This window comes from Rhinolophus hipposideros (assembly GCF_964194185.1).
Source record: "Rhinolophus hipposideros genome assembly, chromosome: 21".
NCBI lineage: Eukaryota > Metazoa > Chordata > Mammalia > Chiroptera > Rhinolophidae > Rhinolophus > Rhinolophus hipposideros.
Genome location: NC_138067.1, coordinates 47,991,874 through 48,019,856, shown reverse-complemented (window position 1 = coordinate 48,019,856; position 27,983 = coordinate 47,991,874). Strand labels below are relative to the sequence as shown.

Here is a 27,983-nt window from a genome sequence, read left to right as displayed (position 1 = left end):
CGGTGAAGAGGAGCAGGGTTTTGGCAGCTGTGTTCAGGTGCCGCTGGTGCCTCACGGCTCCACGGTCATTGCAGCGGCACTGTGCTAGTGTGTCTTCTGGGGTGGGGCCCTCTCTTGCCAATTCCAGTTTCCTGGGACCCACAGCAGAGTCCTGAGGACCCATGTCCTTCATATCTTGGGATGTTGCAAGGTGCTGTCCTGTGGGGGCGCGAGCCCGTCCAAGGGTGCGTTCAGTCTGGCTGGACGGCCACAGTTGTGCAGAAGGGGGTTGGAGGAGGGACATCGTTCCTGTCACTTCTGCAGAAGAATGGACAGGTTGATAGTAGAGGAAGAGCTGAAGTTCAGTCCTGAATCTGCCACAAGGCACTCTGCAGTGTGGACAGATTATGGCCCTGCCCCTGGGGGGCTTCAGCTCCTCATCTGGAGAGACTCAAAACCAAGCTCCGTGTGGCCATCTGGCAGGTGGAGTGTGGCTCCCTGGAAGGATGTATTAGACCTTCGCGGTTGGGATGGTAGATCAGAAATGCCTTGCTTGGAAATTGATGAATGCAGTTTAGTTTGAGCTCTCGGGTCACTTTAAAGGAGGGAGGAGGGATGAAACTTGTTTGTCTAGAGAGGGCACAGGTACTCAGGGATGGAGACAACATTGCCTAATGTCTGTAGGACCCTTCTTGAGTGCTTCCAGAGAGAGGGAGAAGAGTCTTGGGAGCCTGGGTGGCAGGAAGTGCGCTGTCACTCAGAAGCGGGCAGTTTGGTTTCCAGCACCAGCTCAGGATGGGGCTGGAAGGCAGGACAGTGAGACTGTTTTCACACCTACCTCATCCTCTCCTACCCCAGGAGGTGGTGACAGGAGCTGACACCAGGGCAAGACAGGTTCAGGGCCAATTCCCACGGCTACGTATAGGCTTTGTGACCCTGAGCAAGTGAAGTAACCCCTCTGACCCTTGGGTTCCCCCTCTCGCCTGTGACTGTTTCTAGGCCTGCTCCAGGGCCGGTAAGTGCTGGTGCTCAGTCTGACAGCTCTCTCTTTAAAGCCCGGGTGAACCAACCTAAACACGTTTGTGGCCCATTTTGGTCTAAGGACCTTCAGTTTCCAATTCTCTCTTTAGTATTCATTCAAAAGAATTAAGTTCTCACCAGAAGCAAACAAATGAAATACGCGAGGTGATCGGTGTACTAATTAACTAAATGGTGGGGACACTTTCACATGCATACATATGTCACATCAACACGAAGTGCACTTTAAATATCTTACATTTTATTTGCCCATTATGCTTTAATAAAGCTGAAAAAAATACAAAGAGAAAATTAAGGTTTTGGCAACCCACACCAGTAACTTTTGTCTCCTTTTCATGATCTTGAGCCAGAATTTTAAATCAGATGTGGCATAGAAATAGTGGGTTATCTGGCTTCTGTTGGAACAATCAGGAGTCCAGGGCAACACGAGTTTAATGTTGACAGGACAATTGGCTGGAGTTGTGTGTGTGTGACCTTCAGAGTCTGACACGCCCTCCTGCTCCCAACCCCAGAGGCAGAGTGGCTGTTGTTCTTGGTAACAGGACCCTGAGGCAGGGATCTTTACAGCTTGCAGATCCAGTGCATCTTGAGTTTCCCTTTCAGCTGGTACAGTTGGTTCTGGAGGCCAAGGATTTTAACTTTGGGACAAACACTCCACATTGTAACTGGAAAAGGCAAATACTGGTTCTGATGCAAATTCCACGTCATTTTATTTTATATAAGTGACCAGAGCATCCACGGAGTTTGGTATCTGCAGGTGTGTGTGTCCTGCAGCCAATGCCCCATGGATGCTGAGGGACAACTGTGTGTGTTTTATTGTACATGTTTATACATGCATGGGTGTCTGTGTGTCTATGTCTCTGTGTATTTGTGTGTGTGTGTGTGTGTGTGTGTGTTATAATCCATTTATCTTTTCCCTTCCACTTAACTCCCAAAGAATTTTGGATGGGAGTGGGTTGTTTCTGGCCCGGTCCATTTCACCTCCTCTCCTGCCTGGATGGACAAAAGTCTATCCACGAATCCCCGCCTACCCATGCTGCTGGGGCAGGTCCTTCAGCACCGCGGACAGAGCCCAACTGCTGCGTCTTGGTGACAGAGCTCAGTTTCATCCCCACTCAGCACCTTTAAAGTTTGCAACTGTCTCACGAGGGGGCATTATCCCCATTTCACAGACAGGGAAACAGGCTGAGGGGAGGCTCTGTATTGCCTGCAGCCTCTCAAGCTACTAAGTAGCAGAGCTTATGAGTCTGAATCAAATGCCCCCACTCACGCTGGTCTAGACTGCGTGGAACACTTGAGGGACTGCTGCGGCCACCAGCTGGCAAAGTGAACGGTCTATTTTGGTGGATAAAGTCATTATGGTTAGGGGCTATGCTAGGCTCAGGAATTGATATGATTGGTCAAAAATTGGACTTAAAAAGAATAGATACTTGGAGGAAAAGCTTACTTACTGAGACTCTTATATTGATTCCCATATTCCTCATTCCTCTCCCTACATTATCCTTTGAGATACTCAGTGCATGCACAAGTGCCTTTTAAAATCAATCTTTCAAGCAGAATACCATCTGTACTGTTCTGCCACATGTATGTATCTGTGTCTATCATGTATCCATCAATCCTTGTGATTTCTAATCTATGTATCCTTTTATCTACAAAGCTGTGTATCTGTGTATATCTATCCTTGCCTCTACATATCTATGTTTCTGTGTATCTTCTGCCTGTCCTTGTATCTGTGTATATGTATCTATCGGGGGTGCCAAAAATGTACACACATGACTTGTAGGCATCTTTTGTTATTGGTATATGTTGAGTATTACAATTTTAATAGTTTTTTCCTTAAAGTGTGTATACATTTTTTTGGCATCCTTTATTTACCATCTGTCTATACATATATGGCTATCTATCATCTATGTGTGTATGTATCTATGTTCCCATGTGTTTTATCTGTCATCTCTGTATGTGTGTCTATTATATCTGTGCACGTATGTCTATCAGCTATGCATGTCTACAGAGATATCTGTGCCATCTGTCAGGTATGTGTGTATGTATCTTCTGTCTACACGTCTATCATGGGTCTGTCATCTGTCTGTCTGTCTGTCTATCATCTACCTACCTATCCATATCTATCAAGGTTGTTCCAGAGAGGCACATATACATTGTCTTATTTCCTTTAATATTTTCCAAACGTTTCATTGTGGATAAATTTTCCTTACCCGGTCCCAGTCTGATGCACAGATTGTCTCCAGTCTTGTGCTACTATAACAAGACTACAGAAAATCTCTTCATTCCTATCCAGGAGCTGCATGAAGGGGTGTGCGTTTGAATTCTGACAGATAAGGCCTCTCCCTGGAGGTTAGACTGACTGTGTCCCCAACAGTGTCCGCAGTGACTGCCTCTGCGTGTCATCCACACGTGAGGGTTTTGAGATGGCTGATATCCGAGAGACTGGGAAGGGAGATACAATGTAACATACATCTACGTGCCTGGCACTTCATGGATATTATCTTGCCTGATCTTCACACTAATGCTGTGACGTAGGAACTGTTCCCTCTTGCGCAGAGGGAGAAGCAGCCTCAAAGAGGTGACAGAGACACTGGGTTTTGGCCATTGGGTTCTGCCACACACAGTATAGACATAGCTGGATTTTAATTTGTTAAGTGAAGCACTTGTCCAAGATCTGTTCAGCACTGTCGTTACCAACAGGATAAAAACACTGCTCAGAACCCCATCTTGTTCTGAAGCTTCTCTGTCCAGCCGCCTGGTCCCGGACCTCAGTGGTCTCTCTCTCCTTAGCTGCATTCACTGCTGTGGGTTAATCCTGAACGGTTTGGCGGCAGCCTTGTGTGTGTCGACTCCATGACCGATGCAGGCTAGAATTGCTCGCTGCAACCTGGCGAGGTGATAGCTCCTAGTCTAGAGTTTCCTTTGGGGTGGGGCGAGAGGTGGGAGCCTCTAGACAAACGCTGGTCTCTGCTGCCACCGTCTGGATTCTTGAGAACAGCACATGTCTGTGAAATGAAAAGACTGGCTCCAGAATGAGGAGCAGTGGATTTGTGGTCACCATAGTTTTGCTTTTTCTAGAATGTAATATAGTTGAAATCACACAGTGTGTGTAGCCTTTTCAGATTGGCTTCTTTCACTTAGTCATGTGCAGCTAAGTTTCCTCCATGTTTCTTCATGCTTTCATAGCTCATTTATTTCTTTAAGTAATGAATAGTATTGTATTGTCTGAATTGGCCACAGTGTACTTATCCACTCACCTCCTGAAGGGCACCTTGTTTGATTCTGAGTTTGGGCAATTATGGATAATGAAGCTACACTCTTGGGTGTCTAGTAAACAGTAGTCCCTCCTATGGAAGAAGCAAGAAGTGGCTGGCACCCTCAGCACTGTGTGCTCATGTAGGATTGCCCGTGAGCCAGTCCGTCCAGTGGGGTGCAGGGGAAGCTGCTCGCGGGGCTTCTCAGGGAGATTTCCCCACTGAATGACGGGCATGGGTCCTCAGGCGGGGGGACTGTGCCCCACAGGTCCCATCTGGCAATGTCTGAAGTCACGACTGGGGGCTGTGCTCCTGGCAGGTGATGGGCGGAAGCCAGGGAAGCTGCTCAACAGCCTCCGTGCACCGCACAGCTCCCTCCGCGGCCCCAATCGGGACCTGAGAGCACCTCATTTCTCCTCGGGCTTATCGTTGTAAAGCTAAGAATGATGTTCTACTGTCACCTAGTGAGCACCAGCGGAAGTTCCAGGGAGTGGCAGGGAGGCAGAATCCTGCTTTCCCAGGGACGTGGAATTACCTAATCCTGCAATTGCCCACTCACGGGCTATTTACGTGGGAAGTGGGAAGGTTCTAGTCAGTGACTGCAGGTCAGGTGTTCTGTTACTTGTAGCTTAAAGCATCAGAATTGATAGGGCTTCACACAAACACAAACCCTGCACTGCATTTCCCTATCTGCAAAGTGTACAGAGTGGGTAGAGGTGAATTCTTATCACATGACGTGGGGGAAATGGTCCTACTGGAGAAAATGACAAGTGAAGAGCCCAGAGTCAAGGAGGCAGCTTCTCCCCACACCGAGTCTCCACCCCATAGACAGAGGTACCAGGTCAGGGCAATACTGCTGGGATGGCTGAGGGTTGCCCTCCAGGAGAGGGTCCCTGTCATTTTGGGCTCTGCCTCCCCTGTGCAATTGTAGAGATAAATGTGCATCATACAGGTACTGGACAATCGGGGCATAAGCACCCAACACTCGGACTGTAAATCTCAGTGCTTTGGGAGATAATCTGAGAACCTCAGTCGCCAGGTAAAAGGACCCCTGTTCCCATGGGAGGAGGGGCATTGAGGATCTCCGGACCCAGTCCATTTGCTGTCAGGTGGAACCTCCCCAATGACTTCCTACTGTGCTTAGAATAACCCCAGTCCTTGGAGTGGTGTCCCCTATCCTCACGTGATCTGGGTCACATCCCTCTCTGCCATGTTCCAGGTGCCCCCCTCTCCTCATATCCTGGCTCCAACCTCAGGGCCTTTGCACCAGCTGTCGCTGTGCCCTAACACCCGTTCTACATGGTGAACTCCTCCTTGATATTCAGGTTCTGCTTAAACATTACTTCTTGTGTCAGCCAGGGTTCTCTAGAGAAACAAGACCAATAGGATATATAACAAATAATATCTATAATAAAATACAACAAAATCTATTCACAGCATGTATGTGTGTTTATTATGAGGAATTATTTATTATGAGTGATGATGGTGGCGAAGTCTCACGATCTGCCGTCTGCAAGCAGGAAAGCCAGTGGTGCAATTCAATCTGAATCAATCACGTCACACAACCCACGTCCCATTGGTCTAATGTACAAGCCTGGTATGATGTGAACTAATTCTTCCAGAACACCTAAGTGATTAAAAGGTATTTCTGCAAAGAAACCACAGATTGAAGATAATACTAATAACATAAGCCCCAGTAGACTATGGGGCTGATAATTCTCCTATGCCTGCCATAAACCTTTCCTCAGCCACACACAGGGGCGAGGGAGGCTGGCCAGTCACCGTCTAATTTGATCTGGCAGAGAACAAGCCTAAAAAATGATCAGGTGTGAAAAATGATGCCTGAAATTGAAGATCAAATGTTTATTTATAGGTAAGTGCTTAGAAAAGAGCCTGGCACACAAGAAGGGCTGTGTATTACCTATCATTGTCATGGATTAGAAGATACATATAAGAAATCATAAAAAGTACCTATTGGTAAGAATGCAAGAATTTCCCAACATCTGGGAAGAGACTGATTGTTTTTTAGCCATAGTAACAAATAGCTTCCCAAACAGGTTTAAACCCATTCAGTGGATCCAAAACAGCTTGCCTCAGTGAATATGCCTTTATAAGCCAACCAATGATTCAACTTTAGCTTCTGAAATTCACCCAATTAGCAAAGATCCACTTTGATGAACACACCTGTTAGTGCCAATCAGTCTCACCTGAGTAACTATGTGTCAATTCACCCCAGTCATCAATCCCTAAGTTCCGTGTTTCCCCCAAGTTGCTACCTCCATAAGAGTGGAGAAATGGTGGGAGACCAGTTATCTTTGCACTGACCAATAACTTTGTTTATATCTCAGGTTTCTGACTGATAGTCACATCATTCTTTGACCTTCAGATAATGGGCTTAAATTTTTTTTTCAAACACCAGCAGAGTTATCAAAATTTGGGGGCCATGTGTAAGGACCTAAGTCCTGCTATCTCTGCTCTTGAATCACATCCCCAATGACCCAGAAGGCCACTTGACACTTTTTCCAAATGCTCAGTATTTATTTGATTCTCTCTGAGGTAGGACAGACATTTCATAGAGAATGAGGTCCTACGACTTGACAGTCACAAGCCTACATGCAAGGGAAATACAATAAACAAGTTAGACTGGACACACAAGTGTCACTACCAGCGAGGGCTTTGTGAGAATTAGAAATCATTTTCCATCTCTGAGGAGGAACTCCTGGGCACAGCTTTCCCCACAAAGACAGCTTTTCAAGTTCCTCTGTCAGAGTGGGTGTGGGTGGGGAGGGTTTCCCATCTTCAGTTTCTCCACCAATACCGGTCTTCTTCGTCCAAAGCATACCAGCCATCGCCAATCACAACCTGGGGCTTCAGTAGTTGCACCTCCTCCAGCAACTTCCTCACTTGAGCTGGATATTGCCATTTCCACAGCCTGCGGACAGACGGAGAAAGGGGGAGTCATGGCTCCCGGAATTTGCTCTTACTCCTCTCCCTTCCTCCACATTTCTGGAATCCCCCACCAATGATCTGAAAGCTCTTCTTGTTGAGGAGCCGGAGTGTGTTCCCCAGAGAGCAAAAGCAAGTCCATCCATGTAAAGGGACATTTCAATGTGTCAATACCACACTGAGCGTTTGTGGGCATCTGCCCCTCACAGGAAAACTAAGAGGCAGCCATGATTAGTCATCCATCATGATCTCCTTTCCAAGAATCGACTTTATGCCCGGACCTGTTGTAGGGTTTGGGGGCACAATGATGAAGAAGGCAAAGTCCCCTCCCTTACACAGCTTATATTCTAGGAGAGGAGAGAGAGAAACAGGCATTCAAATAGACACATGGGGAAACCGGCTCCTGAAAGGCCGATTAGGAAAATCCAGGTCTGACTCATCTACTTCAATTACTAAGTCCCTTTGTCACAAGCTGATTTTTGTCTAAGGCTAACTGCCTCCTGAGTCATTGATACAAATATGCTCTCTTTCAACCCAAGTTTCTGCCTTTTCAGCTCATTTGCTGAAGTGATTGCTGTAATATTTCTCTTTGACCAAATCAAGATCTCCAAATCAACTGAGCCATGCTTTGCAGTCCATCTCCCTTCCCACACTACAACCACTCTTGTGGTCTTTCTGGTTACATCCATGTGCCAAAACTTGACCTCTGTATATATATAGCTGCAAGCTGGACCATACAGAACACAGGAACTCAAATGGGAAATTGGCTATTGATATAAGTGCATCATAACTGACCTCAACGTGCTGCCTATCCTCACCATTTGTCAGTGCACAGCTCAGTGGTGTTGAGTACATTCACACTGTTATGCAGCCATCACCACCATCCATCCCCGGAATTCTCATCTTCCCCAGCTGACACACTGTCCCCATGAAGCACCCAGTCCCTCTCCTCCCAGCCCCTGGCACCCACCATTCTCCTTTCTATCCATTCTAGGGACCTCACGTACATAGGACTATATTTATTTGTCTTTTTATGTCTGGCTTATTTTACTCCATATAATGTTCTTGAGGCTTATCTATGTTGCAGCATGTGTCACAATTTCCTTCCTTTCTAAGGCTGAATAATACGCCATTGTACATAGATACCACATTTAATTTATCCATTCACCTATCAACGGGCACCTGGGTTGCCTACACCTCTTGGCTGTTGTGAATAATCCTGCTTTGAACACGGCTGTGCACATATCTCTTTGAGATCCTTTCGATTCTTTTGAGTGTCTATCCAGAAGTAAAACTGTTGCCTTAGACAGGAGTTCTATTTTGAGTTTTTTGAGGATAAACATTTTATCTGTATGTTGTCCTTCTACTTTCCCACCCCACCCCAAAGTAAGCCCCATGACAGCGACACCTTGCCTCAACCTCCCATGTCCCTGCGTCCCCAGCACCCAGCACAGGGCCTGGGCATAGCGGGCCTTGTTAGTTGAATAAAGACCTGGGGTCTTAGCCAGGACCTCAACTTCTCTGATAAAGTGCTTCTCTGCCAACTAGCATGTCTGTAACAGAGGGAAGTTTGTGTCTCAGAAGACATCACCAGGGACTTACCCAATAATCTGTAGATTCGAATTGGGATGTGCAAAGGCTGGACACAGCTTCATTATTCCTTCAGGACTGAAATTATTCCGCATCAGGTTTAGGCTGGTCAGACTCTGGTTGCAGGAGAGAGCCAAGGAGAGGGCCTCACAACAGTCAGAAGTCAAGTCACACGCCTCCAACCTGCAGGGCCAGGACCCCCCAAAATAACCCCAGAGATCGATGATCCATCCTTTCTCTTCAATCTCCTGGCATTTTTGAAGTTTCAAAAAGGAGCAGTGGGCTCCACCCCTAGGGTTTCTGGTCCAGTGGTTCTAGGGAAGGGCCTGAAATTTGCATTTCTAATGAGTTCCCAGGTGGTGCTGCTGGTTCTCACAATGAGAGCTGCTGGACCACTCAACTACAGTTGTGGAACTAATGAAAGATAAAGGTTGAGAGAGCCTGCGACTAGGGAACAAAACAAGAAACATGGAGAGAGACCCACTGAGAAAGTGGCTTGTCACCTAAAACTCAAAAGAAGAGAAGAAGGAAGCTCAGTGAATGGGGGGCAGGAAGTAGTGACACTTGCTTAAGAAACTGCATGTCTTGTCCTCGGTGAAAGAAGGAGTGGGCGTGTCTGAGACATGGACTACGGGGCTGGTGGATGGCCAAAGTGGAGTAGAGGCAGTGGCGTGAGATGAGGCCGGGCCCTTGAGGTCATGTTAAGGATTTTAGGATTTTGTCCCAAGAGCAGTGGAAAAACCAAAGAATGGTGTTAAGTGTAATAATGGTATGGTAGCAGCGTTCTTACACTTTAGAGATGCATGCTGAGGTATGTACGGGAGGAGCATCAAAATCGGTAACTTGCAATGAAGTAGTGTACCTGACAGATAAAATTAGCTGGTGGGTATATACTGTGCTTCCCGAAAAATAAGATCTAGCCAGACAATCAGCTCTAATGCGTCTTTTGGAGCAAAAATTAATGTAACACCCAGTCTTATTTTACTATGAGACCGGGTATAATATAATGTAATATAATATAACATAACATAATATTGGGTCTTATATTAATTTTTGCTCCAAAAGATGCGTTAGAGCTCATTGTCCGGCTAGGTCTTATTTTTGGGGAAACACAGTCAGTCTTAGATGTCCTAATCATTGTAGATTTTGTGTATTTGGTTAATTCTTATGATAAAGAGTATGGATGGCAGGTAAGTAAGTGTAGCCGTCTGTAGCTAGATGTCGAAATAGGATTGAATGAAGGTTTATTGTTATTATTGGCTTGTTACTAAAGTAATATGTAAACATTTATGAAAACAGAAAATTTCTGTGAGAGAGGCTGACAGAGGCAAGGGGGCAGGGGACAGACAGATGATTACAGGCTCCCTGACACGGGTAATGTTAACCTGTGGTCATGGGAGACGTGCTTTCCACACTGTTTTGAAAGAAGGGAATGTAGGCATAGCTACTAATTGGTTTCCTGCTAGAAGGTTGAGGACTTTCCTATTAAATGGTTTTATATTGATTTGAAGGGGGTGAGGTCATCTCTTAAGCTCCAGGAAGAACAGAATAGGTTAAAAAGTGTCCAGATAATGCAGTTGGTTTGAAATCATTGTTTCAGGAAGAGAAGCAAGCAAGCCAACCAGAAAAACATAATGATGGAAAGACAGAAATCTACATCAATGACTACTGATTGTACATGATACCAATGTACCCTTGTCTGTGTTTTTTTTTTTTACTCCTGCAATTCTCAGCTACCTCAGTGAGAGGGTGAAGAGTTGGGTTTATCCAGGCTTAGAGTATCTCTAGGTGGATGCAGGCAAGAACAGAAGACTATAGCACATGGAAGCTAAGATGGCTAAAAGGGGAGCTAGGGATGGGACTTGATTGCAGAGGAAGAGGGGGAGGGACAAGAAAATGCAAGTGGTGATGAGCCTGAAGAACGGAGTGTAATTTAGAGAAATGGGTCCTCCAATTAAACCCGTTGCCCAACAAAAGAGGAATACTACCCTTCCTTCCAGTGTCACAGGGGTTATAAATAATGTATGCATGATGCTGGCACATGGTGGGTGCTCTACAAATGGTAGCAAATACCACATTTTACAATAGTTCACAATGTCATACAACCACTACTTCTATCTAGTTACAATATATTTTCATCCCCCCAGAAGGAAATTGGTACCCATAAGCAGCCCCTCCGGCCCCTGGAAGCCACTACTCCACTTCCTGTCTATGGATTTGCCCATCCTGATATCTCATACAAATGGAATCCTACAACATGACCTTTTGTGTTTGTCTTCTTTCACTTAGCCTCATGTTCTCAAGGTTCGTCCACGTGGTAGCGTGTGTCAGTGCTTCGTATCTTTTTATGGCAGAATAATATTCCATGGAATGTACCCGCCCCCTGTTTTAACAAACCTCCTGCATGATTCTGACACTGACACTAAAGTTTGAGAACTGCCAAAATCATCACTTGCTTTGTGGTTCACCATTCTCACTGGACTGTATATTCTGCAACACCGTGATCTTTTCACCTCAGTACTTCCACCACTTAGCACCGTGTCTACCACACACAGGTTGTCCTATACACACTTCCTGAGTGCGCCAGACAGCGCTCTCAACCATATGCCATTTCACTCATTCTACATTGATAGGAGACCCGCTGGAGTTTCTGTCTGAGCCTGTTACTCTGCCAAGGTTGTGTTCTGCCCTATTGAATGGGAGCGTGGAGGTCAGAACATCATCTCTGTTCAAGCAACTTCACTCTGCTGTGAGCCCAGCCCTCAAAGGGGTGATCCCAGGACCTTACCCGAGTCTCCTCAGAGAACCCTGCCTTTGCTTCAACCCCTCGCACAGTGCTGCCATCCCACTGTCACCCAGGGCATTGGCAGCAAGATCCAGGCTCCTCAGGTGTTTGCTTCTTGTGATCACAAAGGATAGCTTCTTGCAGCAAGTGGCAGTGAGGTGACACTTCACCAGTCTGCAGAGAGAATATCCAGAGATTATCTTGAAGAGAGTGCTACAGTGGGACAATGTTCAGAAACATTATGGGGATTGCCTTTATTCCTTCCTAATTGGTCACATTTCTGTCCGTCGCTGAAGTGCCCAGGCTATGTGGCATCCTTTGGCTCAGGATAGGGATGACGGCAGAGAGTAGGGAGTGATTGATGGGACTGAAGGTATTTTTGGAAAAAGAAATGAGCACATTAGAGCTTGCTTCCAACCTGGAAGTGGGATAAAGGTTCTCCGTGGTGGAGGGGGAGAGACAGGAAACACATGGGTGAGTAGGAGTTGGTAAGGTCCCTGAAAGGGACAGAAAAGATGACGGCAGTTACTGAAATGCTAGGAGTCTTGTGCTTCTGTTCCCAGGACACGTGGGGGAGGGTGGGGTGGAAATGGCCCCGCAGTAATGACTGGGTGAGTCACCTGAAATGATGGGAGCAGCTTCAGTCTCATTTCAGTAGGTTAGTATGCTAAGGATAGAACGGTTTCATTGGGGGACAAGAGAGTCTGTCTTCATGAGGCATTCACATCAGGAATGATGAAGGACCCAGCCCTGAGGTCTCACACTTGAAGATCAGGTGGGAAGGACCATGTCTTTGATGCCAGGTGGATAAATGATGGTGATGAAGGCCACATAATCTCCTGGCATTGAAATGCAATCCCAAAGAAATGGCACCCCCAATTGACTAAGCTTAAGTTTCTACACCATGCTGACGTAGGGCTTCAAATGGCAATTTCATGAAAATAGAGGAATTCATACTTGGGGGGCAGTCACAGTGTTGTGGACTTTGATTGCTATCAATACTTTTGTTTATTTTTGGGGAGGGAGAAATCTCAAATGGTCCCACTTTTTAGTCCATTAATTCTACCTTTGTAATTGAGCATAAGAATAATGCTACCAAGTACACAAAGGTTAATAAGATACACATGATTAAAACATCTTTAGGGGATTTAAAAAGTTATGATGCACCATTAAAGAGAATACTGTACCACGCTTTAATTACTATACCACAGTCAACCACAGGTAACATATTAAATGGAAAATTCCAGGAAGAAACAATTTATAAGTTCTAAATTATGCCCTGTTTTGAGTAGTGTGATAAAACCTCACACCGTCCAGCTCCATCCTGTCCGGGACGTGAAGCATCCCTTTGTCCAGCCTCTCCATGCTGCGCACGCTCCCACCTGTCAATCACTCAGTAGCCATCCAGGTTAGCAGATGCACTGTCACGGTATCACAGTACTTGTGTCCAAGTGACCCTTATTTTACTTAATAATGGCCCCACAGCACAAGAGTAGTGATGCTGGCAATTCGGATATGCCACAGAGAAGCCATACAGTGCTTCCTTTAAAAGGTGAGTGTAGTACAATAAGATGTTGAGAGAGAGAGAGACAGAGAGACAGAGAGAGAGAGAGAGAGAGAGACCACATTCGCGTAACTTGTCTTACAGTATATTGTTATAATTGTTCCATTTTAATATTATTGTTGTTAATGTTACTGTGTCTAATTTATAAATTAAACTATCAGGTATGTATGTATAGGAAAATACATGGTATATATAGGGTGCAGTACTTACCACCTGTGGTTTCAAAACATCCACTGGGGGGTCTTGAAACATGTCCCCCATGGAGAACGGGGGAACGACTGTATCTTCAAAGACAGAATGTGAGATCAAAGGCAGGGTTTGGGTCCTTTGGGAGTTCCTTCCCCCTTCTCACTTATGATTGGTGGGGAACTACCTGAGACTAGACATGCAAAATACTTAGAGCCCTGTGCCTGCCACCTGGTAAAAATGCTAGGATCCTTTCTTTGTAACACGTTAAATGATACTTATGCATCCAGGAGAGGACATGTTTTGAGAAGTGAACAGGTTTTAAAGATCGAGGGTGACCTAAAACTCCATAGGTCCTGCCATGGGGTTCCGTTCAGAATAACTGCGGTCCTTCTCATACTCACTGTAGCGTCAACACATCAACTTACCTAGCGTCCAATGGACAAAATGAGACTCAGTTCACTCTGGGACTAATTTTTGGTTCCCATTTCCCTACTCATGTCTCCTGACCTTCTAGGAACCTCAGCCCCCACAATGCAGAGGTGACCCCCACAACCATGGGAAACTTACTCCAGGTCCTGGAGGTGACAAGATGGTTCCGCGATGGCCTCACACAGAAGGATCATCCCATCATCTCCCAAGGGGTTCATGCTAAGGCTCAGATGCGTCAGATGTCGGTTGCCCATAAGTGCAAGAGCAAGAAAGCCACAGCCAATGACATCCAGGTTGCATTCATTTAGTCTGTAGGGCACATGCGAGGGAAAGAGGAAGGTCACACTTGTGACTTGGTGTGACCTTGTGTAAGCCACTTCTCCTGGCCTCAGCTTGCCTCTCCTTTGGGAGGGGATTAAGTTCATAGTTAAGAGGGTTGTTAGGTGTATGTGATGGGATGACCTCGGAATGCTTGGCACAGCGCCTAATGCCCAGGCTGGATGCTAATCAAGGTCCTCTGACCATATCTTGTAGTTTTTCTGCATATTCAGTGTATTAGCTCCCTGTTGCTGCTGTAACAAACCACCACAGACATAGTGCCTTAGAACACATATGTCATGCTCACGCTGGAGGTCAGTCTGTTAGCAGGGCTGTGTTCCTTCTGGAGACTCAAAGGGAGAACTGTTTCCTCGCCTTTCCCAGCATTTATAGGCTGCCCACGTTCCTTAGGTCCTGGCCCCAGCCAGCAGCTGCATTCCTCTGACTTCCCTTAGGCATCCCCTCCTCTAACTCTCCTGCCTCTTTCTTTCCCTCATAAAGACCCTATGATGATAGTGGGGCCACCCAGATAATCCAGGATCATCTCAAGATCCTTAATCACACCTGCAAAGTCCCTTTTGCCATGTAAGGTTACATAATCACAGGTCCCAAGGATTAGGACACGGATAGCTTCCTTTGCGGGGAGGTCATCATTCTATCCACCGTACCCTGTATCATCCCAACACTTAGTAACCAGGGAACTTTAGAACGTATCATAAGGTAGACATGCATTAAAGTTCTATTGTTTAGCAGAATTTTGGGCTGTAGGACTACCATTGGTGGATTAATTAGTAAAAGGGATGAAATGACAGAAAACAACGTGATCCCAAAGGAACATGTTGACAGCATGGAAGAGGAGTGACAAGAACCTCTCATTCTCATTGTCAAATCAGAGATTTAGGATAGAAGAGCAATCTGGCATCACAAGGAGGCAGTTAAAGTGGTGACATGGACACCTCATTGTACAATAAACAGCAGAGCATACAGCATTCTCTAGCTGTGTGTCTGGTATCCCTGCTGTTGTGTCACACAGACTTTGTGACTTTTGGCCCTGTGTCACCACTACACCCTCTGAAAATCTCATTTTTTTTATTATCCAACTCCACCCTACCAGAATTTAAGCTACATAAAAATAGATTTGCCCGTGCGTGTTCATGAAGGACCATGAGTGCCACGAGTATTGATTTTGAGCGGGTCACCAATAAATTTTAGCAAGCAGGCAAAGTCACGAATACAGCCATGAATCCTGAGGACCGACTGTATTTATTAAGCCAGTAACATTCTTAACCGTTAGTGATACAAAGATAGAGTAACATTCTTAACCGTTAGTGATACAAAGATAGAGTAACATTCTTAACCGTTATGCTACAAGGATAGAGTAACATTCTTAGGCACTTTTTTTTTTTTTTTTTTTTTTGGTTGTTGAGAGCCCACTGGCCCATGTGGGAATCGAACCGGCAGCCTTCGGAGTTAGGAGCACGGAGCTCCAACCGCCTGCGCCACCCGGCCGGCCCAAAGATAGAGTAACATTCTTAACCATTAGTGATAAAATCTTTGTATCACTAACAGTTAAGAATGTTACTGGCTTAATAAATACAGTTGGTCCTCAGGATTCATGGCTGTATTCGTGACTTTGCCTGCTTGCTAAAATTTATTGGTGACCCACTCAAAATCAATACTCGTGGCACTCATGGTCCTTCATGAACACGCACGGGAAAATCTGAGTCACCTGTCGCACACGTTGGAGCTAAGGTTGAACCCATGTCCTACTTTTGTGAACAGTGTCCTTTTTGTGGTCCAGTTAGTGCTACACTTTTTTGCTCTTCTGTGTTTTTTGGGGGTTGTTGATTTAATTGTTTAAAATGTAGAGCTGAAGTGCTGTTCAGTATCCCAATCTCATCAAGGCCGTGATGTGTTGTGTGGAGAAAATACGTGTGTTATATACATACGCTTCCCTCGGGCATGAGTCCCAGTGCTGCTGGCCACCAGCTGAATACCAACGGACCAACAGTCCATCAGAAGAGGGCATTTTTAAACAGAGCCACACAAAACAAGGTGAGGTATTGACCTGCTGAGGAAAATGTGAGCAGAGGCCACAGGAAGCTCATCGCCCATTTCCCCCAGGGACCACCGTTCAGCATCAGTAGCTCAATGCTCTCTGTGACTTTATAGGACACAGCTAACTGTCACAAATCATGAGAACCCATCCTATGTAGGTGAGTGACGACCTTCCTCTGTAAGAAAATGCAAATGCAGAGGTAGCATTTTCCAAAGAAGTGTGAGATGTAGGAGGTGACCAGTCGGGATAGCGTGTAGCACACGGCAGGTCACTTCCTTCTGACTATTTCTGCACTCCCTACTCTGAGAGGGGCACACACTGTTTGTCACCAAGCTATGAAGTCCTCACAGGGAACTGAGCTCACTCACATCAGCCTCTGTAGGGCACAGCTGAAAAGTTTTAAGGCACGACACAGCAGATTCACGCCTTCACTGCCCAGGTTGTTGGTCGACAGGTACAAGTGTGTCAATCTCTGGTTGCTGATGAGGGCCGAGGCCAGATCCTGGCAGCCGGCAGCTGTCAGGCCACAGTCTCCCAGTCTGCAAGAAGCCCCAGAAAAGAGATGTGAGGCCTCAAAGGGGCATCTCTCCCTCCCTTGCAAGGGAGAGAAAGAAACGTCACCCCCATAGCTCACATGCCCTTGCAGGTATGGGGTGAAGTTACATCATGTCTGCATTTAACTTGGGAGCTCAAAACCAGTGCTTCAATCCAACAATAACACTCTAAATCGACTGGTGATTACATCTGTGTCCACCAAGGGAAACATCCGGGCAGCGTAATTCTGCTGTTTGCTTGTTTCTGCTCCCCACATGTACTGTGCAGTGAGGTTTTTTGCTGACACGAGTGACCTTCCTATTTAGAAGTACCTACGTTTAATATGTCATGACCCTTACATGTAAACGAGACAGTCCACCCGTTTCTCAAAGCTTAAGAAGCAATTGTACTTGAAAATAAGAGTCTAATAGTACCTCTCTCATGGGGTTGTGACAAAGTGAAATGAAATGACACATCTAAAGTACTTAAAGCAGTGCACTGCTTATCGCAAACACTTACTCCATATTGATGGTGATTTCTTTCAATAAAGGAAGAAATGCTGGTTGGGTTGGACTTGAAAGGGATCGGGATATGACATCCCAAAATATGCCACCTTACATTATTTTGAGTTGATGGCAATGGAGAAAAAGCAGATGCAGGAAGAGCTGCCATCCCCGTATCTGCCTACAAGCAGGGCACGAATTTCCCTTGGGCAGGTGTTCCCCCCTCTCCCATACCAGGAAGAGGACAAAGACCTTCATCACTAGAGATGGAGATGAGTCTTGACATAACCCTTACCTGCCATTAATTTCTCCCATATACTTCCTAGTCACCTTCTCACAATTTATCTGCCATAGAAGCCCAAACACCCCTTTCCTTTGTCTAGTCATTACTCGACAATTTATTGCCTTTTGTCAAAATGGTATAAAGCTCCTGAGTCTAACTACTTCAATGGATTTTTTTACTTCCTTTCTGTGAAGTCCCCATGCACTTAGAAAAGAAAACACCAATAAATTTGTATGCTCTTTCTCTTGTTAATTTTTCTACTGTCAGTTTAATTTGCACACTCAGACACAGAACCTAAGAGGGCAGATGAAAAGGTTTTGTTTGTTTTTTTTTAAGCCTCTCTTATAGTCTGATGGAGATAAGATCTGTTGGCTTCTACTATTTATCACCTTCTACAAAGGGTGATCTGTGTTATTTGGTTTTCAACTTTTGCTGTGACTTTAGGACCACACTCCCACTGAAGGACAGGTGCTACAGCCACGGCATGCTTTGGAAGTGTGGAGAGAAACAACCTTGCCCAGACTGTAGGACACCAAGGAGGAAATCCCTAGGTAATAGATGAGCTCTAATACTGCAGGTATCACACTCCCTGACTTTAGCTTGTACTACAAGGCTACAATAATCAAAACAGCATGGTATTGGCAGAAAAACAGACACATAGACCAATGGAATAGAATTGAGAACCCAGAAATAAAACCACATAAATATGGACAAACAATTTTTGACAAAGAAGCTAAAAACATACAATGGAGGAAAGACAGCCTCTTCAATAAATGGTGCTGGCAGAATTGGATAGCCACGTGCAAAAGAATGAAACTGGACTGCTGTCTGTCACCATGTACCAAAATTAATGCAAAATGGATCAAAGACTTAAGCATAAGACCTGAAACAATAAACTGCATAGAAGAAAACATAGGTACTAAACTTATGGACCTTGGGTTCAAAGAGCATTTTATGAATTTGACTCCAAAGGCAATGGAAGTAAAAGCTAAAATAAACGAATGGGACTATATGAAACTTAAAATCTTCTGCACAACAAAAGAAACCATCAACAAAATAAAGAGGCAACCAGCTGAATGGGAGAAGCTTTTTGCAAACAGTGCCTCCGATAAGGGGCTAATATCCACAATATACAAGGAACTCATGAAACTCAACAACAACAAAACAAACAACCCAATTGAAAAATGGGCAGAGGACCTGAAGAGACATTTCTCCAAACAGAACTTACAAATGGCAAATAGACATATGAAAAAATGCTCAATATCGCTAATCATCAGAGAAATGCAAATGAAAACCACAATGAGATATCACCTCACCCCAGTCAGAATGGCTTTCATCAACAAAACAAATAGTAACAAGTGTTGGAGAGGCTGTGGAGAAAAAGGAACTCTCATACACTGTTGGTGGGAATGCAGACTGGTGCAGCCGCTATGGAAGGCAGTGTGGAGGTTCCTCAAGAAATTACGAATAGAATTACCATATGACCCAGCAATCCCTCTCCTGGGTGTCTACCAAAAAAATTGGAAAAACATTTATCCATAAAGACACGTGTGCTCCAATGTTCATTGCAGCTTTGTTTACCATGGCCGAGACATGGAAACAACCAAAATGTCCTTCGATAGATGAATGGATAAAGAAGTTGTGGTATATATACACAATGGAATACTATTCGGCGGTAAGAAAAGATGATACAGGAATATTTGTGACAACATGGATGGATCTTGAGAGTATGATGCTAAGTGAAATAAGTCAGACAGAAAAAGCAGAGAACCCTATGATTTCACTGATATGTGGTATATAAACCAAAAACAACAAAAGAACAAGACAAACAAATGAGAATCAAAAACTCATAGACACAAACAATAGTTTAGTGGTTACCAGAGGGGGTGGGGGTGGCAGATGAAGGTAAAGGGGATCAAATATATGGTGATGGAAGGAGAACTGACTCTGGGTGGTGAACACACAATGGGATTTATAGATGATGTAATACAGAATTGTACACCTGAAATCTATGTAATTTTACTAACAATTGTCACCCCAATAAATAAATAAATAAACGAAATAGATGAGTTCCTGAAGTGTCAAACAGGAGCTCATGTTTTTGCTGTGCCTTTTACTCCCTGTGCGACCTTAGACAAGAGACTTCTTGTCGTCTCTCGCATTGTTTTCCCTATCAGCCAACGGGATGAAAAGAGTTCCTGCCTGGTGGGCTGTTTGTGCAGGTGGTGTTACTGGGAACAGAACACTTAGCACAGGGCCTGGCACTCCATACCACCACACATGGCTCTAACCACAAGCCTACGACTCTGGGATTTTGGCATTGCTGAAATTTTCCAGTGTATAATACAGCACTGTCAATTATAATGAGAATGCTGCACATTGAGCCCCAGAACTTACTTATCTTATAACTGGAAGTCTGTACCCTTTCATCCACAACCCCATTTCCCCCACCCGCGGCCCCTGGTAACCACCCTTCTCCTCTCTGTTTCTACAAGTCTGGCTGCGGCCCTCATCTGTTATATCAGTTTAGAGCTCAGTAGGAAAGACACAGATGTTATTTATTGGGTCTTCCTCAAACCTCAACATTGCAACACTCCCATGAGGTTACAACTGCCATTCTGACCCTTGGCTCACGCATCTGTTAATTTCCCTCCCCGGTTACCTGGATGACCTCAGTTAAGACAAGATAATCCTGACAAAAGGAAGCGCAACTCACGCCAGCTTCCTCAGGGCGCACTGCGAGACCTTCAAGGCGTCACAGAGAGGCGTGGCGCCCTGGTGCGTCACCTTATTTCCTGTGAGGCTGAGAGATTTCAGTCTGGTGGCTGTAACCAGGGTTTGGGAGATCAGCAGACAACAGGTGTGGCTTAACCCACAGTGATCCAACCTGCAGATGCAGACACGGACGATGTGAACATATCCTCATCTGCCCCCAGAGGCAACCTGCTTCCCCTTACCCACCACATGCCAGCCACTCTGGCCGTTGTGCTGGTTCCCGCTTCCGAGACACTGCTTGCTCCTGCCCTCAGGGTCTGAGCACTTGCTCCTCATTTGCAACATCCGTCCTCATCCCCAACCCTAAGTCTGTCTGTGGAACTATTTTTCATTCAGGTCTCCTGAATGTTACCTCTTCTGAGTAACCTGGTCTCAACTGCCCTAAACTGTGACGGCCCCAACCCACCCCACTTCACTCCATTCTACTCTCTCCAGCATTATTTTATTCCCAGTAATGATCACCAGCAAACATTTCCTATATTTCTATGTGTACTTTTATTTTTATGGAGGGTGCAGCTCACAGTGGCCCATGAGGGGATCAAACCGTCAACCTTAGTGCTACCAGCACCACGCTCTAACCAACTGAGCTAATTGGCCAACCTTGCACTTGTTTTTTTTCATTGAAATATATCTGACACATCACATTGTGTAAGTTTAATGTATAAATATGTGGATTTGATACATTTAGATACTGTGATTGCCATTGTAGCAATAGCTAGCTCCTCCATCATGTCACATAAGTATCATTTCTTTTTTGTGGTGGGAATAATTGAAGTCTAGCCTTTTAAGAGAACAGGAAGTGATTTCCTCTGCAAAGAGAGCCCAGGAAATCCCTTCCTCCAGGGAATCCTTCTCAAGCTCTCTTTACTTGCTTTCCAATGGGCAAACACTTTAAGTATTTTTCAGTTAGTATAGATGGTTCATCTCAACACATAACTTTTATATTCCTTTTGCTTACAGAACATAGAGGCTTTTGCAAAGAGAGTTCTAAGTGTTTATACCTATTTGTATAGTATACTCAGCTTTATGCAACTATTTCTCCCCAAAATTTATGTAAATTAAAACATAATTGAGTACAAAAGGAAGATCTAGTCTCTTAGTAAGTCTTATGTGTATAATCCAACGTTGTTGTCTGTAACCGCTATACTGTGCCTTAGATCCCCAGGACCTACGTACGTATCTAGTAGTTGCAAGTTTGTAGTCTAACATATTGCCCCTGGTAACCACCATTTTACTGTTTTTATGAATTCAGCTTTTTTAGAGTCCACATGTAAGTGAGATCCTACAGTATTCGTCTTCCTTTGTCTGAATATCTCACTTAGGACGATGCCCTTAAGTTCCATCCAAGTTGCTGCAAATGGCAGGACTTCCTTCTTTCTCACGGCTGAATAATTACTGGCAGTAATCCTTTGTCTATCTTCCTCCCTAGAATGTAACCTCCGTGAGGGAGGGGATCTAGCGTGCCTTGCTCCCTGCTATATCGTTAGCAACTACAATAGTGCCGGGTACACAGTGGGCGCTCAAGTGTTTGCTGAAAGGTGCAGGCTCCCGAGAAAATTGGCAATGCTTATGAAAGCTGAATGCACGTCTACCCTACGACCCCTCTACCCAATTCTCCCCCAGAGTACATTCCCAAGGTCTGCCATGTCAGGGTGCCATTGCGCTGGGGAACGTCACACTGAGGCCAAGCGCATCTCCCTGTGGTACGACTGTACCACACACAGCTGGCAGCACCTTCCTTCTCGTTCCCAGGGTGGCTGTCAAACCCACCTGCTGTGGGGCAAACACCTCTGCATTCCAGCCTGCAAGGACTTCTGTGCTTTGGCTGACTTCCTTGGGTTGTGTTCTTAAAAGTGAAGCTCATGAGTTACAGAGCAAACGCACGCAGGGTGCAAAGCAAATCACTCTTCCACCCTTGCTGTGTGTCCATGGACACAGCTCAAGACACAGCTCGTGCTTCTGTGTCTCACAGCCTGAGCAACCATAGGACTGTCTTCAGACCCAGCCAGTCTAATTGATAAAACACAAACCCAGATGTACAAAACTGTCGTGATAGCCCCAAACTGGAAATGACCACAATGTCCTTGAACAGGTGAATGGTCACACCAACTGTACCACCCAACTGTATTCAGCAATAAGAAGGAACATGCTATGGATACAAAAAAAAAATGGCTTGGATGGATCTGAAAAGCACCTGCTGAGTGAAAAAAGCCAACTATAATGGTGATGACGAATCGTATGATTCCACTTTGACATTGTGATCAAAATGACAAAATTATAGCGATGGAAAACATGAGTTATCACCATGGGTTGGAGGGGTAGGTGGGAGGCTGCAGCTAAGAAAGGATAACACAAGGGTGACGGCAGTTCCACGTCTTGGTTGCAGTGTGGTTTCATGAATCCATACACATTCACATTTTATGTGACAAAATGACATAGAATGATGTCTAACTATTACATTGTTTTGTACACCTGAAACTAATAATAGTAATAGTAATAGTAATAAATCTACACACATGTCCTGGTTTTGACGTCATACTATAGTTATAACCATTGGGGGAAACTGGCTGCAGGGTACTTGTGACCTCTCTGATTTTTTTTTTAATCTCTATCTATGAAACATTGAAAGTTACCTTTTTACTATAGTAAAATATACATCACATAAAATTTAGCACCTTCCCCATTTTTAAGCATATAATAAGTGTATAATTTTTAAGTGTATAATAATTTAAGCGTATAATTAAGTGGCATCAAGTTGGCCACTGTTGTGCGACCATCACCACCATCCATCTTCAGACTTCGTCATCCTCCTAACTATCTGTAATATTTTTGCAACTTGCTGTGAATTATTTCAAAATAAAAAACTGAAAACAAACAACAAAAAACCTGAAATAAAAAATGCGAAACTCATTCCCAGGACTTACCTCAAAGACTCCAACATACAACTTGGGTGTCGTAGCGCTTCACGCACCATCCCCATATCCTCGTCCTTCAGGTGAGTGCCTTCCAAGTTCAAGTATTTAATACTATGGTTGATGATGACGGTCCTCCAGAGATATTGGAGACCAAAGGTAATTTGTGCACTTTTAAATCTACAGAACAGAAACAAGAAAATATGAATCAGACACTGGCGACATTTACTTGTGCCCTAATTTTTCCTTTTCATGCTTTTCCCATTCCAACTCTCATCCCTCTCACTATTTGTGTTTACTTAATTTTAAAGCAACAAATACTAAGTCACCTATGATGCAGCATACACTGGGAAGAGAGCATTAAATGGTGCTAATGTTCGTACTCTCATGGAGCTTCATCTAGTGGGGGAGACACTCAACAAAGAGTCGGAAAAACAATTAGGCTTAAGAATAAAATATGGTAAATGAACAAAGCGAAAACAAGTCATAGATACAGAAGACATTTTGATGTCTTCTACATGTATAAGACATGTAGAAGATAATCATGATTTTTTATTCTTGGTTTTGTTGGTGTGATGAGTCAAATTAATTATTTTTTGGATGTTGAACTATCCTTGCATCCCCAGGATAAATTCCACTTGATCATGGTATATATTCCTTTTAATGTGCTGTTGAATTTCGTTTGCTAGTATTTCGTTGATAATTTTGGCCTCTATGTTTTTCAGGGATATTGGCCTGTAATCTTCTTCTTTTGTAGTGTCTTTGTCTGGTTTTAGTATCAGGGCAACTGCTGGCCTCATAGAATGAATGAGTTTGGAAATGTTTCTTTCTCTCCAATTTTTTTGAATATTTGCCAGATGGAGGGTGGGGTTTGGGGGACAGGGTGAAAAAGGGGAAGGGAATAAGATGTACAAATTGCCAGTTATAAAAACAGTCACAGGGATGTAAAGTACAGCACAGGGAATATAGTCAATAATACTGTAATAACTATGGATGGTGCCAGGTGGGGATTAGATTTATGGGGTGGGGGTGATCACTTCGTAAGGTATATAAATGTCTAGCCACTACACTGTACTCCTCAAACTAATTAAGAATAGAATAGAACTGCACACAGTTATATGGCCCAGTTCAAGTTGAAGAAAAAAGTCAAATGTAAGAACAAAATGTATACCGTGATACCATTTTGATTTAAAAAAAATTCACATGCCATGGAAAATGCCATGGAAATGTGAAAGGAGTTAATTAGGGAAATAGAAAATTGAAGAGGCATCAAACAATTTACTTAACACCTGCTGTCATTCCTAAATCTCTTTGCCATTATCATGTATTACTGTTGTTATTACAAATACAGTGATGACACTCGGACTAAAGCAAATCACAGGCTGTAATATGAGTTTAAAACAGGGACAGTTAGTGGAGAGGGGGTCCCAAGGGAAAAGCATTCATCTAACAGCTGACAGAGGATTTAAGACTGGTGTAAGACTTACGGTGAAAAGGGCATTATTCATAACGCTGGGCTCACCAAGATCCTTGGCACAGCACAGTTTAAGGAAAATACTTAGAGAAGATATAGAAAAGGCAGGAATAAGATGTTTGCAACCAAGAACGTGACTTGCTCTAGTCTTAGGTGTCACGTGTGCTTCTCTTGGTCTTGGAGGAGAGAGCAAATAACAGAATCTTTGTCTGATTTGGACCTAGCACTTCATCTCCTACTCTAGGTGAGTGCCCTGGGGTCTACAACAGACCCAGAAACTCATTAGGTGTTCAAATATTTGCTACTCTATGAATTAGCCTAAAAGCACTAAGGACTGACGTAAAGCCTCCTGTAAATCGTGCCCTTTGATCTTGCCATTGCCTCATGCTTCCCATTAGCCTGCAATGAGCTCCCCTCACCTTTTCCCTATTGACTAACTGCTATTCATCCTTCAAAAGCCAGAGTAAATGAACCCACCTCAGTAATCCCTTCACAGTGTCTTCAGTCAGTCCCCATCCTGCGCTTTTGGGAACGTGGTTCCTGCACCTCCCATAACATTTATCCCCTCTGATTACATGTTATAGATTGGTCTTCTCTCAGTAGGTGGGAGAGGAGAGCTGTGACAGCCGTGCAAAGGGGCATGTACAGGGGCTGGAAAGACTTACATCAGATTCTGTATTTTACAGGTTGGCTGTCTGAGCTTGATGCACAGGGTCCTCATTGCACATTCGTTCAGGATGCTGCCACTTAGGTCTAGCTGTCGCAGGTTTGGGTGGGTGCTGAGTACCAAGCAAAGATGTTCCCACCAGTCCTCAACCTTGGTCTGCATCCTACATCGGAGAAGGAAACAAACGTCTGCTTCACAGGGTGGATATTCACACAAGCCATTCGCAAGAATGTCCGAGTTGAGAGATCAGTCTATCAGGGCGACACTGGAAGGGCTTTAGAAGCTGGGAGGCCAGTTTAGTGACATCAGTTTGTGCTCTGCATGAGCATTCTCATATCCACCCTGTGTCCTGAATGTTTGGTACACCAGGGGCTACATTAAGATGATTTGAAGCTACCGGCTCTCAAATCAGACTTATGCTTAAATTCTAGCTCCCCCTTGAATACTAAATGGTGCCGCCACTATGGAAAACAGTATGGAGGTCCTTCAAAAAATTAAACATAGAACTACCTTATTGACCCAGTGATCCCTTATACAAAAAAATTGAAATCAGGGTCCTAAGAGATAGTTGCACTGTATTCACAATATCTAAGATATGGAAACAACTTCAATTTCGGTTAATGGATGAATGGATAAAGAACATGATACACACATGAAAATGGTGGCTCTGTCAGGTCACAGATATGCTAATTCGCTTAATTGTGGCGATTATTTCATTATATCACAACACCAATACCTCCGTAAAGATGGAAAGAATAAAACCACAGAGGAGGGTACTCACCCTTGTGGAATCATGGGCCATGCCTCAGTGACCTCATCTTCTGAGAAGATCCCTCTGACATCCATCTGAATTTTCCACAAATACTGGCAGTGCTGGAGACAGTAGGAAGATACCAGTAAGTCCATTCGCCGGTTAATGGAAAGCCATACTGCTTGGAAGCTGTTCAATGCTAAGCGAACAAACTCTTCGTCCTGAGTCTCAAAAAGATAGTAGAAGCAGTCCAGAAAGTCTAGAGGGCTGGTGCTGTGGGCCTGTTGACCTAACAGACAGATCCAGTGGAGCAGTGCCCGTTTCACCAATGCAGGCATGGGACACCCCAGCAGGTTTTCCAGAACCCTCATCACCTCCTTGTTCATCAAGCCAAACAAGAAACGCTTCACCTGCAGCAAGTGGGCATTGATGCTGATTTGTTTGAGCTCCATTAAAGTCCTTATATTCTCCATGAACAGATGGTGGGGCTCCCACTCTCTTTCCAATCCTTCTAGAATGTAGTACAAAGCAGCACAGAACTCTTGGAGGCTGGGGTGGGGGAACGTGTAACACCTCTCACCGGGGCCATCTGGGACAAGGATGTCCATGTGAAACAGGGCACAGATCTCCGACGGGGTCAGTCCACGAACGTGCAGGTCATTGCCGTAAAACACAAACTTGGTACTCCACACCCCTTCCACGGCCATCCGGCACACGGCCTTCAGGACAGCTCTTTCTTTCAGGCCGAGACAACACCCGAAGGCATCTCGAGGGGTGAGCTGATGGGCCACAAAGGTGACGTACAAGCCTGTGAGGATTTGGCAAGTATGTGGCAGGCTCTCCCCTGACGCCTCTTGCATCTGGAGAGCCTGGCAGATAAGCGACCACACAACGGGGACCTGGCACTTGCCAAACAGCTGGTCATTGTCCACCACCGAGTGCAACACTTGAATTTTCTGATGCTCATTCTTCATGTGCTCCAGGAACAACTGAGTCCTCCTTTCCATGGACATTCCTTCAACTAAGAGATAACGGGGAGACGTGACCACAGCTTGGAGATTTCCCATGCCCACGTCTCTGACGGTGATGAGTAGGGACGCCTCCGGGAGCAGGACCTTCTTCAGCAGACTGCGCATCAGGACAGACACGGGCTGCTTCTCTGCCCAGTCGTCACAGAGACGCGTGTCATCCTCTTTGAAGGCAACGTCCAGGTCATCAACACCGTCGACCACACACAGGAGCCTTTCTGGTTGAGACAAGATGTCCATCACGGGCACCAGGGAATCTGGCCACTCCCTGGAAATTAACTCCATAAAACTGCTCTCCTTCCTGGATTGGATCTCTCCAGCGTGGAGAAAGAAGGCGTAGGAGAACAAGCTGGGGTACAGCTCCCCTTGGGCCCAGTGCAGCAGGACCCTCCGGGCCAAAGCTGACTTGCCGACGCCTGACTCTCCATGCAGCACCACAGTGCGGGGCCGGAAGCCGCACTGGTCCGGGGTGAACGCGCCACACAGCATGTGCATTTGCAGACAGTCAGAGGCCAGGGTTTTGAAATCGTGGTGTGCATCCGACATCATGGCAAATTTTGTCATCACGTGAGCCTTGTAGTGCCATTCGTCACCTCCTAACTCAGGGAGGGAAGGGTTGAAAACAACCAGGAAGAAGAGTTTGGAGACAGTCTGGACTTCAGTCTACATAGGTACGTGGGAGTTCTGTTTGCTCCCAGCAACACACCATTCCTCCATTCGACCACATCCTGTAACACTCGTGGACTTTCTACAAAAGAGCTCTATTTGTCCCTTTAATCCGATTACTCTATTTAGCACCTGACACGTTGCAATTTTGTCTGCTTATGGTGTGTCTCCCCCAGTAGACTCTATGCAGGGACTTTTACATTTGCTGTTGTATCTCGGTATTTATAATAGTGCCT

General features: G+C 45.0%; 1 protein-coding gene across 1 annotated transcript; it reads right to left on the bottom strand.

Moving 5' to 3' along the window:
* Positions 1–230: 230 nt before the first annotated feature.
* NLRP5 (NLR family pyrin domain containing 5) lies at positions 231–27,627 on the bottom strand (the record flags this gene model as incomplete). The annotated part of the gene is made up of 10 exons (XM_081031566.1): positions 231–297; positions 7,093–7,206; positions 8,823–8,993; positions 11,599–11,769; positions 13,916–14,086; positions 16,523–16,693; positions 20,191–20,292; positions 23,174–23,341; positions 25,301–25,465; positions 26,084–27,627. The coding sequence occupies 10 exons, from the start codon at positions 27,625–27,627 to the stop codon at positions 231–233; spliced, it is 2,844 nt and encodes a 947-aa protein (XP_080887692.1).
* Between the last annotated feature and the right edge of the window lie 356 nt (positions 27,628–27,983).